The following is a 13,538-nucleotide window of genomic DNA, read 5'->3' on the forward strand; positions in this document are numbered from 1 at the left end:
CACACAGCAGTAAGGGTCAGAGTGGGGTCAGAGTCCGGCAATTCCACCCTCTCCCAGGTGCTGCGGATGGAAGATTCACAGAAGGGCTCATTGAGAATAGTCAGGACTTTTTGATATTAAAGCAAAGATTTGAATTGTATACATATTATTGGTAAACTCACATTGTGATCATTCAGTCCCACAGCTTGCCCTTTTTCCTCAGTTTTCTTCCTGCGGACAGGTTAATCACCCATGTTTCTCAGAATTCCTCACTATTCCCTCACTCTTGAGTCCCAGGATTGGTTTGAGGTTGCATAATCTGAGAGCTGGTGTTGGCTGTTTTATCCTAGTGTTCTGGATTATCTTTGCTGATGACTGTTTATCTGGCTCAAACACCACTTTATAGTTTTGGAACAGAGACAAAACAGAATACACACCACATTGAAATGGTTTCCCTCATTCTTTAGCTTATGGATTTGATGACTTTAACCCTGCATGTCAGGAGTTAGGCATTAGAGAAAAGATGTTTTTCTATGCCCAAATAGCTCTTTAAGTTCCCTTAAGAAAGTTCCCATCCCATGATCCTTACTTGTAAGATAGATTCACTGCTAGCCTAGAAAGCTTTCATGTAAACAGAGATGAGAGGTAACATAAAAGTAACTGCTAACAACTTGAATTTTTGCCAGAGCTCTGTGATCCAGCTCTTCTGAGTAAGAGGAAAAAGGTGATGCTTTCCTTTGAGGAGGGGGTGGTGCTCCAAGAGGTCTGCAATCCCCTTCCTCCCTTTACTGGAAGCCCTTCCCACTCCCCCTTTTTCCTTAGTAGAGAAGCCTGAATTAGGATAGTTCTTTAGGATATTAGCCCACCCTTTTCTTCATCTGTTGGCTGTTTGAAAACTCACCGTTTCTTGCCTCAACATCTTATCTCCTAACTTCTTGCAGGAAAGGCCTACAAACTTTGACTCAGTAACAGTTTGAATTCCAAATTCAAAGAAACTCTTCTACCTCCCTTGTAAGACCTTGGTCTTACAGGAGACAAAGCTTCTAACAAGTCTTTTAGGCTCATTTCCCACTCCCCCCACATTCCTTCTGTACCAGCAGTCAGGCTTCTGTTAGCTCACTTCCATTACCCTACTAGATAACAGCTCCGTCCCTGCCCTCAAGAAGGTATCTGATAAAAGATCTCTTTCAGAGAAACTTAGATTCAGTTTGAGAGCTGAAAATGGCATTCTGCTTGGTGGGCACCACTATGGTTTATTTTGACCTAAGCACAGCAAGCCAAGATGCCTAGATTTGAGGCAAACAGAATTATTTGCAGCAAGAGAGCAGAACAAAGAGACAGAAAAACAGAGCTCAAATCTTCCTTTCGAAGGCCAGAGGTGGGGGTATTTATGGGATGAAGACTAGAGAAGTACGTCATTGGTCTGGGATGTGAGGAGTGTGGGGAAGTAGGGACAGGTGAGTGGGAAAAAGTGTGTCATCATCGTTCTTCACAGGCGTAACTAGGCTATGGGCCTCTACATCTTCAAAAGGTCACTGAGCGGATACTTACATATGCCTAGTTGGAGGGTCAGTGGTCCTCACTAGTCTTAATGGCTCAGCTTGAAACAGGCACATCTGACTCCAAGAACCTGGACAACAGCTCAGGCAAACATCTTATTGTTGAGGCTACATGCACCGTGGAGGACATGCAAGTTTTAAAATGATCTTGATTAGAGAAGGCAGGTGCAGTGGATTTAGCCCAAGGTTTCATACCCAGATGCCTAGGTGTGGCCCTGAGGGCTATGCATTGCCCTTCACACGTGTTACAGCAGCAGCAAGAATGCGGACCAGGAGCCACAGGGATTGAGGGCTGGCTTTCTGCTTTGAGATTCTCCAGGCAAATCACTCCTGGCATTTAGGTGCTCTGAGTGCCTCATTTCTCAGCCATGATGTTAGAATCAGTGTAGTCCCAGAAATTGACTGGCTGTCTGCACGGAGCACAAGGTGGAGGTGAGGCGCCTGGAGGGTGTGCTCCCCAGTCATGCTCCCGCAGTAACCCTCTACTTTAGCGAGGTCCTCATTGACCCATCTCTCTTCTACTTTACACTTTAAGTTGAACTGTTTTCTTTGTTGAAATACTCAACTATTTCGTAAGAGGTGGGAAATACCAGAGTAATTTAGAGTGCAACCTTTGGTGTCAGACTGTCAGCATTCCAATTCTGCTGTGTAGTTTTAGGCAAGTTACTTAGCCTCTCTGTGCTTCAGTGTCCTGATCTGTAAAATGGGAATGATAAAAATAGTACCTACTCTTGTGTTACTGTTGTGAGAATTTTATAAAATAATAGTGTTTTAAGACAGTAACTTGTACAGAAATGTTCAGTAAGCATTAGCTTTTATTAGCATAATTCAATCTTTTCATTTCTTTGAAGATCTCAAAATGCCTCCACAAAATCTTTCCTAACTAACTCTACAACTTGGTTTCCAATGCATTTTCTGATCTCAGTAAATGTACCTTGAATAGCACAGCCCTGCTATAGTTTACTGTATTATATTGACTTATTTTCATCTTAGGGCATTTCATTTTGACATGACTTTTATCCACTAGATTATCAACTCTTTTAGGGCACAGAAATCATGTCTTCTACCTACGTACTCAACCCCACCTCCACAACCTTCCAAAACTTGAGTGTGATTTTTCTCCTGTTAATTGAACTACTGGGAAGGAATTGAAGAGCTCTCTGGCCCTTCTGGTCAGGTTGCCTAAGAATAGGCTGGACAAGTTTTAAAAGCAGCCCTATAGTCCCAAGACCCATCATGAACCATGAAGCTAGAGAGTAAGTATAATGCTTTTCTTTCAATCTTTGATTCTTTATTCACTAACTTTTATTTTCATAAGGATGCATTTGTCATCTGGCTAGATTGTAAACGCCTTTGAGGACAGGGACCAATTACCACTCCTCTTTGTGCCTACCTCCCTTACATCACGCCTCCCAGGAGCTCAATAAAATATTTGCAAATAGAGTGAGTTAATAATATGGTGTATTAAGGGTGTGACTTTGCTCCGGGTAATCCGTTCCATCATTCAGCCCTCCCATGTTCAGTAAAGACATTCACTGCCTGAGAGATAAGACAGTGCAGCAGAAAAGCAGAAATCAAGAGGTCATTCTTAGCTCTTGAGTTTCAACTATTTAAGCCATTTGGGATTCAAAGCGTAAAATTTATGCCATAAACAAAAGATTTGGAGGAACACATAATTGGAGTTAGTTTCTCCTAGCTACTCTCAAGTTAAATAAGAATTCCATAGGCGGGGGAAGTGACAAATAGGAAAGGAAAGGAGAGTTGCAAGACAGTGGGAAGAAAGGCACTGCTCTGTGAGGGTGCAGACCAGGTGGAAGGGTAGAGGAGAGACACACCAGGTGCAGTTGGCAGAGGTAAGGGTAGAAGCAATAGGAATAAAGGAACAAAGTAGGTGATTAAATGTTGGTGATTAATAGTTAAAATCATTAGGGGATTGTAAATAGAAAATGTATGAGCTGTTGTTCAGTCGCTCAGTTGTGTCCGACTCTTTGCAATGCCATGGGCTGCAGCATGCCAGGCTTCCCTGTTCACTATCTCTCTGAGTTTGCTCAAACTCATGTCTATTGAGTCAGTACTGCCATCTAACCATCTCATCCTCTGTCATTGCCTTCTCCTCTTGCCATCAGTCTTTCCCAGCATCAGGGTCTTTTCCAATGAGTTGGCTCTTTGCATCAGGGTGGCCAAAGCACTGGAGTTTCAGCTCTATCCCCAGTCCTTCCAATATCCAATAATCAATATTCAGGTTGATTTCTTTTAGGACTGACTAGTTTGATCTCCTTGCTATCCCAGGGACTCTCAAGAGTCTTCCCCAGCACCACAGTTTGAAAGCATCAATTCTTTGGTGCTTAGCCTTTTTTATGGTCCAACTCTCACATCCATACATAACTACTGGAAGGACCTTTGTCGGCAAAGCGATGTCTCTGTTTTTTAATACCTGTTAGTTAATGATCATTCAAGAAAGAAAGTTTGCTTAATCACTAAACCAAGCAGGCTTGCTCAGCAACAGAACCATGTAACCTAACCAAGAGACATGACCCCAAACAATAAAACAATTGTAGCATGAGCCCCACACCCTGCCCAGTGAGCTCAGTAAATCAGGACATATTCTCAGCACACATAAAAACTCCTAGAGGAGAACATAGGCAAAACACTCTCCGACATAAATCACAGCAGGATCCTCTATGATCCACTTTCCAGAATACTGGAAATAAAAGCAAAAATAAACTAATGGGGTCTAATTAAAATTAAAAGCTTCTGCACAACAAAGGAAACTCTAAGTAAGGTGAAAAGGCCGCCTTCTGAATGGGAGAAAACAATAGCAAATGAAGCAACTGACCATCAACTAATCTCAAAAATATACAAGCAACTTATGCAGCTCAACTCCAGAAAAATAAACGACCCAACCAAGAAATGGGCCAAAGAACTAAATAGGCATTTCTCCAAAGAAGACTACGGATGGCTAACAAACACATGAAAAGATGCTCAACATCACTCATTATCAGAGAAAGGCAAATCAAGACCACAATGAGGTACAATTTCACACCAGTCAGAATGGCTGTGATCCAAAAGTCTACAAGCAATAAATGCTGGAGAGGATGTGGAGAAAAGGGAACCCTCTTATACTGTTGGTGGAAATGCAAACTAGTACAGCCACTATGGAAAACAGTGTGGAGATTCCTTAAAAAATTGCAAATAGAACTGCCTTATGACCCAGCAATCCCACTGCTGGGCATACACACTGAGGAAACCAGAATTGAAAGAGACACATGTACCCCAATGTTCATTGCAGCACTGTTTATAATAGCCAGGACATGGAAACAACCTAGATGTCCATCAGCAGATGAATGGATAAGAAAGCTGTGGTACATATACACAATGGAGTATTACTCAGCCATTAAAAAGAATACATTTGCATCAGTTCTAATGAGATGGATGAAACTGGAGCCAATTATACAGAGTGAAGTAAGCCAGAAAGAAAAACACCAATACAGTATACTAACACATATATATGGAATTTAGAAAGATGGTAATGATAACCCTGTATGCCAGACAGCAAAAGAGACACAGATGTATAGAACGGACTTTTGGACTGTGAGGGAGAGGGTGGGATGATTTGGGAGAATGGCATTGAAACATGTATACTATCATGTAAGAAACCAAGCGCCAGTCTATGTTCAATACAAGATACAGGATGCTTGGGGCTGGTGCACAGGGATGATCCAGAGAGATGATATGGAGTGGGAGGTGGGAGGGGGATTCCAGATTGGGAGCTTGTATACACCCGTGGCAGATTCATGTCAATGTATGGCAAAACCAATACAGTATTGTAAAGTAAAATAAAGTAAAAAACAAAAAAAAAATTGTGAACCTAGCTTGACCATATAGGGACAAGAAAAACTCCCCTGCTCAGGAGAAGCTGATGATGGGAGAGTAATGTCCACTCAAGAATGATGAAGACGGTCTTCTCCCCTCCCCACTTTCTTTGATTACAAACATGTAAGTCATGAAGCGCTCAAGACAGCACCCTCTCACTTTATTCTAATAAATCACTTGTCTATGACTTTTCTTCCAGCTAAATTCTTTCTGTGCCGAGACACAAATGACCAGAGCTCTTCAGAGCCCCTGAAATGCTACCTAATAGTTTCAGAAGCACCTGTGATTTACTGGGTAGAACACATTGAGCTTGGGAGGAAAGGCTGTGAGGAGTGTTTGGCCAGACAGTCCTGAGCCAGCCTAACGGGCCTCCGTGGCTAAGAGTAGATACAAGCCAAGGGAGAGAATCCGACACAGCAGGCCTAGCCGTGTGGAGACAGCGACCTTCTACGTGAAGCAGCAGATGAGGAGAGATTCTGTCTCAGCAAACATGAGGGTGGGACAGATGCTCCTCTGCCCTCTGTTAATTCCTTGAGTTTTAGAGGCACCCTTGGGGTTCATAGGCAACCCTGAAAAGTTGAGGGAGAAATCTCCTAGGTAAAATGGGGACTGAAAATAGAACTTAATTATGGGAAACTAAAGCAACATGTTTTAAATGTCTGAGTGTGTGAGCTGAAATTCTTACCAGCTACACAAATAAAAAATAATTTAAAATTTGTGAGATAATTGAGATAATCACTCCAGTTGATCACTAGGTTAAAATTAGGAAGACACAGTAGCCCTCCTTGGTATAAATATGGGGGAAAGAGGGAAGGTGAAGGAGAGAGAGAGGAATGGAAAGAGGTCCATGTATATAAGGCTCCTAGAGTTGTCACTTCCCTTGTTATTTTGTTCAATGACTCAGTAAACGTTTGTTCAACATCCACTTTATGCCACTGCACTTGGTGCCTCATCTTGGGAAATATGTGGGCCTTAAAGGGGATGATTCATTTTTCATTTTTATTCTTCATATTTCTGCACTTTTGTTTCATTAGGATGAATACATGCATCACTTGCATCTAAAAAGAGGACAGTGAAATGAAGTAGAGCAAACTGCAGGTGTAGCATGGAGAAAGCAGTGCAGCTGGAATGAAAGGAGTACAGGAGAATAGCAGTCCTAGCTCTCCTTCATTGCCAGGCTCTGCCTGCACCTCAGCAGAGCAGAAGTATTAAGAAGTTCAGTATCACCCACGCTGGATGCTTAGATCCCAGGGTGCAGGTTCATGTCTAGTTTAGGAGGCAGTTTCCAGGGAACTGGGACTTTTGCATCCATCTCCAGGTGAAGCATGATACTCAGGTAAGAACAATGCAGCCATGTCCACTTTCACAGCCTCTTAGGAACCGATAGCCAGCAATAACATTTTTCATAATGTTTTTGGAATACTGGTGCTGGCCCAGACCCAGCTCAAATTCTCATCAGCCTTCCATCATCTTTTGCTTTGGCAGGGAGTTGTTAGATAAAGACTCATTCTCCCTAGCAAATCAATGGTGTACATGTGGGGAAGGAGGTGGCCCTGGTCAGTCCTTGGAGCCCACTTAACTTCAAGTCCCGCTGTCTCACCCTATGTGGGTTTATTACATGATTTTACTGTGTTGTATATTTTAATGGAGATTTCATGTTTTGATGAAGTTACTCACTACCAAGTTTGGGTCAGGCTGAAGCTAAAGCTCTAGTAGTCTGGTCACCTGATGAGAAGAGCCAACTTATTGGAAAAGACCCTGATGCTGGAGAAAATTGAAGGCAAAAGGAGAAGGGAGAGGCAGAGGATAGATGGCTTGAGAGTATCACTGACTCAATGGACATCAATTTGAGCAAACTCCAGGAGATAGTGAAGGACAGAGGAGCCTGGTATGCTGCAGTCCGTGGGGTTGCAGAGTCTGACATGACTTAGCAACTGAACACCACCACCCTCAGCTTCAAATCCATAGGATTTCCATAATGGAAGGGACAATTCCTAGTGGTAGAAATGAAGGCACCTATGTCATGCCTTGCACAGAAACAGACCTTAGTTTGGAGGAGAGCAATTTCCATCACTGACCTCACCTACAAAGATTGGCTAATATAATAATACCTTTATTCCACTTCTTTTTGTTATAAAATTTTAAAAATCTTTTTTTATTTTTATCATGTATATCATACATGTACATATCTAAAATTAAAAGACTTATACTTTAAAACTTTGAACTTTTTTTTTCTAGCCTTTTATTTACATGTTTACAATTGAGATGCTTATTCCGCTTATGTCTCGATTTATCAATTTTAGACTTTATTTACTTCCTGTTATAGAAAATGACAAGGATTTAACTCTATGACTCTTCTACCCATCCCAGTGGTGTGCTGGAGTACCTGCTGGTAGGGGCTGACAGTTAAATTTTCAGAAAATTTGCAAGCCAAGTATTAAATGATTTTTAGCTTGAAATTGGCCAGGGTAGGCATATTTATACTATGGAAACCAGCAAATGTTACCAGGGCTATTTCCCCCCAGAACACTAATTGTTAACATTTCCCAGTATACCACTAGTCTTCCTCATTACTCTCAACAATTATAGATTAATATAAAAGTCAGAAGTTTTATTTTAGTGACTCTGGTAAATTTTGTTCTCTGCATAGCCCATTGGTATACTAAAATTCAATCCCTGGTTTGGGAAAATCCCCTGGAGGAGGAAATGGCAACCCACTCCAGTATTCTTGCTGGGAAATCCCATGGACAGAGAAGCCTGGTGGGCTACAGTTCATGGGGCCGCAGAGTCAGACACAACCGCAAAATTTTTACTGAGTGTCAAATATCAGCCTACAAGGGAGTGTGATTAGCCAAAGGAATAAACTTGATACTCTAAATTTCTCAATCTATTTACTCTAAGCACTATTCTAACAGGCTTGAGTACACGCCAAAGCCAGTCAGAAATGGCAGGAGAGAAAAAGACTGGAAGCTGTTTAGTGTAACAATCAGAACGATGGGTATGGTATGTTTGACAGCAGAGAAAAGGACAGAAAAGCAAACACAACGAAAGCATGTACTTCCAGGATTTCTGACATTATGAAACGTAGCCACAGCAACTTCAGTAGGCGTACGTACTTCTTGGCATTTCATAAATGTAACAATCAATGTTCATAATAATGGCTAATATCGAGAAAATGTTTACCGGCACTTTGAGGAAGTAGAAGTCTTCTAGAATGATTTCCATCCAGAATAGTAAAACTGCAGAGGAGCTCCATTGAAAGAGTAAATCCTCTGGGTTTCTGGACAGCTGATAGTTTTATTGATCTAATTAAATATATGGCTTTTTTTTTGTTTTCCTATGCATAACTGCATATCATGTCTTGCTATCACGTGATAATGAGCAATTCTTACTCTTCTCATTTTATGACTTGATATTATGTTGAGATCCCCACAACTTTTGTGGCATTAATCATCACTGCATAGGTTTACTTGCTTCCTAAGCAAAATGGTATCATTATGATAAACCATAAAAAGAGAAAGAAATCATAAATATCTTTATGATAAATCAATAAAGGACAGAAATGGTATGGATCTAACAGAAGCAGAAGATATTAAGAAGAGGTGGCAAGAATACACAGAAGAACTATGCAAAAAAGATATTCATGACCCAGATAATCAAGATGGTATGATCTCTCACCTAGAGCCAGACATCCTGGAATGTGAAGTCAAGTGGGCCTTAGGAAGCATCACTACAAACAAAGTTAGGGGAGATGACGGAATTCCAGTTGAGCTATTTCAAATCCTAAAAGATGATGCTGTGAAAGTGCTGCACTCAATATGCCAGCAAATTTGGAAAACTCAGCAGTGGCCACAGGACTGGAAAAGATCAGTTTTCATTCCAATCCCAAAGAAAGGCAATGCCAAAGAACATTCAAACTACTGCACAATTGCACTCATCTCACATGCTAGCAAAGTAATGCTCAAAATTCTCCAACACAGGCTTCAACAATATGTGAACCGGGAACTTCCAGATGTCCAAGCTGGATACAGAAAAGGCAGAGGAACCAGACATCAAGTTGACATCATCCATTCGATCAAAGAAAAAGCAAGAGAGTTCCAGAAAAACATGTACTTTTGCTTTATTGATTACACCAAAGCCTTTGGCTGTGTGGATCAAAACAAACTATGGGAAGTTCTGAAAGAAATGGGAATACCATACCACCTGACCTGCCTCTTGAGAAACCTGTATGCAGGTCAAGAAGCCACAGTTAGAACTGGACTGGAACAACACGGTTCCAAATTGGGAAGGGAGTGCATCAATGCTTATTTAACTTGTCACCCTGTTTATTTAACTTATACGCAGAGTACATCATGTGAAATGCTGGGCTGACAAACTGGAATCAAGATTGCTGGGAGAAATATCAATAACCTTAGATATGCAGACGGCACCACCCTTATGGCAGAAAGTGAAGAACTAAAGAGCCTCTTGATAAAAGTGAAAGAGGAGAGTGAAAAAGTTGGCTTCAAACTCAACATTCAGCAAACTAAGACCATGGGAATGATCATGGCATCTGGTCCCATCACTTCACGGGACATAGATGGGGAAACAGGGGAAACAGGGTCAGACTTTATTTTGGGGGGCTCCAAAATCACTGAAGATGGTGATTTCAGCCATGAAATTAAAACACGCTTACTCCTTGGAAGAAAAGTTATGACCAACCTAGATAGCATATTCAAAAGCAGAGACATTATTTTGCCAACTAAGGTCCATCTAGTCAAGGCTATGGTTTTTCCTGTGGTCATGTATGGATGTGAGAGTTGGACTGTGAAGAAGGCTGAGCGCCGAAGAATTGATGCTTTTGAACTGTGGTGTTGGAGAAGACTCTTGAGAGTCCCTTGGACTGCAAGGAGATCCAACCAGTCCATTCGGAAGGAGATCAGCCCTGGGATTTCTTTGGAAGGAATGATGCTAAAGCTGAAACTCCAGCACTTTGGCCACCTCATGTGAAGAGTTGACTCATTGGAGAAGACTCTGATGCTGGGAGGGATTGGGGGCAGGAGGAGAAGGGGACGACAGAGGATGAGATGGCTGGATGGCATCACGGACTCGATGGATGTGAGTCTGAGTGAACTCCGGGAGTTGGTGATGGACAGGGAGGCCTGGCGTGCCGCGATTCATGGGGTCGCAAAGAGTCGGACACGACTGAGCAACTGAACTGACCTGAACTGAGCAACTGAACTGAACTGATGATAAATGATGATAAATCACGAAGAGCAGAAGTTTCAGGTCATTTCAGTTGAGCTCTGATATGGCTGTCCCACAATTGTCACTGACAGGATTCTCACTCTAGTGGCACACACATCCCAGACACCTTGTCCACTGTCTGCCTCTGCTTTCTTGACACCATGTTCTTGTTCTTGCATAGAAACCTCTGACACCCACAGTGCTTTCACAAACACAGGGCTGACAACAAAATTGCTGGTCTGGGACATAACATCAACACCTTTGAAAAATAACTAAAGTACTTGATACTTGATAGCTTATTTTCTAAACTCTCAGGAATACCACCGTCAGAGTCTGAAAAGCTAGTCTGTAGCAGCAGACTTCCACTGGGAAGCTCACAGCAGGCACAGGGAGTAGGTCAGCAACAGCCACATGAGTTAGACACAGAGAATGATGGGGGGTGGGCGCATGAAGAAGCATGCAGAGAAAGGCATAACATAGGCAGAGGCAAAGAGACACAACATAACAGTGTGCACAACAGGCTGTTACAACAAAAATACCATAGACAGGAAGGTCTAAACAAAAATGTATTCCTCACAGTTCTTAGGCTGGGAAGTCCAAGATCAAAGGAACAGGCAGACTCAGTGTCTCCTGAGGGCCCATTTCCTGGTTCGTACCCAACTGTCTTCACACCACATCCACCTATGGAGAAATGGGCTGAGAGCTCTCTGGGGCCTCTCTATAAGGGATCCCACTCATGAAGGCTCTGCCCTCATGATATAATCACCCCCAAGATCCCTCACGTCCAAATACCATCACACTGGGGTCTGGGGTTTCAATATAGGATTTGAGAAGGGATTATAAACATTCAGTCTATAGCATATCAGAACCCTTTTTCATAGTTAAGAACAAAAGCAGAATCTGCCTCATTTTCCTACTGACTTGTAAGCTCCTTGCGGGTAGAGCTGGGTTTGCTTGCATCTACACTAAATTAAATTAATGAGGAAGAAAACACTGTCATGATAAGCATGTCATGTCATTAATGCATATTTGAAAACAAAGAACAAAGGACAATAATGTCCTAAAAAAACCTGTTTCTGTCATTGCCACAAGGATTGAAATAGCTGTTAATTTTACTCAGGTTGAAAACTCCCAAATTCCTGGCTGTTACATCTAAGTCATCTGTTTTTTGTGTTTTTTTGGCTTAAAAGCTCCAAAAGCTGTATTTGATTCCATACATCCTAATGGACAGCCAGTAGCTTTAACTGTACTGAATTAATTATCCCTTCTTTATCTTCTATTATCATTCACAGTCTTCTAAAGTCATCTATTTTTCTATGAGTAGTATTTTTCCCTTGCCTTTTATTCTAGATGGAATCAGTACATTTTGAAATACACAAATCTATAGGCAAAACAACTGAAATGTACAAGGAAAAGCAGATAGGAAGAATTTAGCCCAGTATTTCAGATTGTTACTTTTTTGTCTTATTTTTCCTATCCTATGGTTTTTCTCTTCTCATTTTTCTATTTTTAAGACATATAATTAAATATGCAGTATCTCTCCAGGAATGTGTAAATTTGAGACAATAGTTGAGTAACAATCTTTAGAAACTAACATGTATCTGAATTTAAAACTGTATTTTTTTTCCTGGCTTTCCCCAAACTAAATTGGTCAGACATAAAAAAAAGGAAAGGATTATGAAGCATTCTAACTTTTGATTTGAGTATGAACAATATGTTGGCTAATTTGTATTGATTTTATCTGCCAATCCAGATGCAATCACACTTTTAAAAGTAGGTTCCTGTAATTTGCTTTTCTATGAAATGTCACCAATGCATTAAATTCTTTGAAAACAGTCTTTGTAAATCAATCTGCACTTATTAGATTTGTTTAAACGATAGCATCAGAATTCCATGCCGAGATTTAATTTGGTTTTAAAATAATTCCCTACATGCAGAACATTTCCAAGGGCGGAGAGGCTAGTTCCCAATTATTTTCATGCCGGCAGTGCTAAATGTGTTTAATGACTCACTTACCTACAAGCTGCGGGTTCTCTGAAGATCTCACAATTCAGTGGAACACACACATTTTACCTCAGGCTATTTTATTTATTGAAAAAAGGAGGAAATGCAGAACCATACCCAAATGATAAGTAAAAGTTCTTACCTTGTTCTTGTCCATGGAATTACAGACTTGATCAACATGTTGACTGACTTTTTGATTCAGACCTTGCAGACCCAAGCATGTCAAACTCAGGCAGTGTTTGCAGACTGGATGGGTATTCCATTGTAAGTTTTCTGTACCACAGGTCTCATTAGCAGAAACTGCTGTCTCACCACCCACTACAGATTTGCTAGTCCCCATCCTGATTCACAGTCTATAGCTTTTTCTCTATTTTCATGTAAGGTCTTTCTGAATTTAGTCTCTCACACTTCACTAAAACTTGAGGTTAACATATGCTCCTAGAAAGCTCCTCTAAACCTCTTACAGCTATAGGCTAAATATGAATAGAAAGCCAGTGAGATTAATTCATCTGTACAATTTTAAGACCAAGGTCATTGGTTAGTATCTGATAGGATTGTTGCTTACTACCATTCAGATAAATACTTTTCTGTAAAGGACAGAGACAATATTTGAGGGTAATCCTTGCCATATTGTTAGCCATAAATTACACCTATATTTGGAGAAAGAAATGGCAACCTACTCCAGTATTCTAGCGTGGAAAATTCCATGGACAGAGGAGCCTAGAGGGCACAGTCCACGGGGTCACAAAGAGTCAGACATGAATGAGCATGTTCACACACACACACACACACACACACACACACACACACACACACACACCCCTACATTATTGAGTAGTACAGTGGGGCTTAATGGAAGGAACTTACAATCAGGAAGTGGGGGTTCTAGGCTTTATT

General features: G+C 41.2%; 1 protein-coding gene across 1 annotated transcript in view; it reads right to left on the reverse strand.

Annotated features, from left to right (window-relative positions):
- GUCA1C (guanylate cyclase activator 1C) overlaps positions 1-12,981 on the reverse strand; it is a 38,435-nt gene extending 25,454 nt beyond the window's left edge. The window contains 3 exon segments of the mRNA XM_018050043.1: positions 12,784-12,865; positions 12,867-12,924; positions 12,927-12,981. Coding sequence (XP_017905532.1) covers positions 12,784-12,865; positions 12,867-12,924; positions 12,927-12,981 — 195 coding nt within the window.

This window comes from Capra hircus, chromosome 1 (assembly GCF_001704415.2).
Source record: "Capra hircus breed San Clemente chromosome 1, ASM170441v1, whole genome shotgun sequence".
Taxonomy (NCBI): Eukaryota; Metazoa; Chordata; class Mammalia; order Artiodactyla; family Bovidae; genus Capra; species Capra hircus.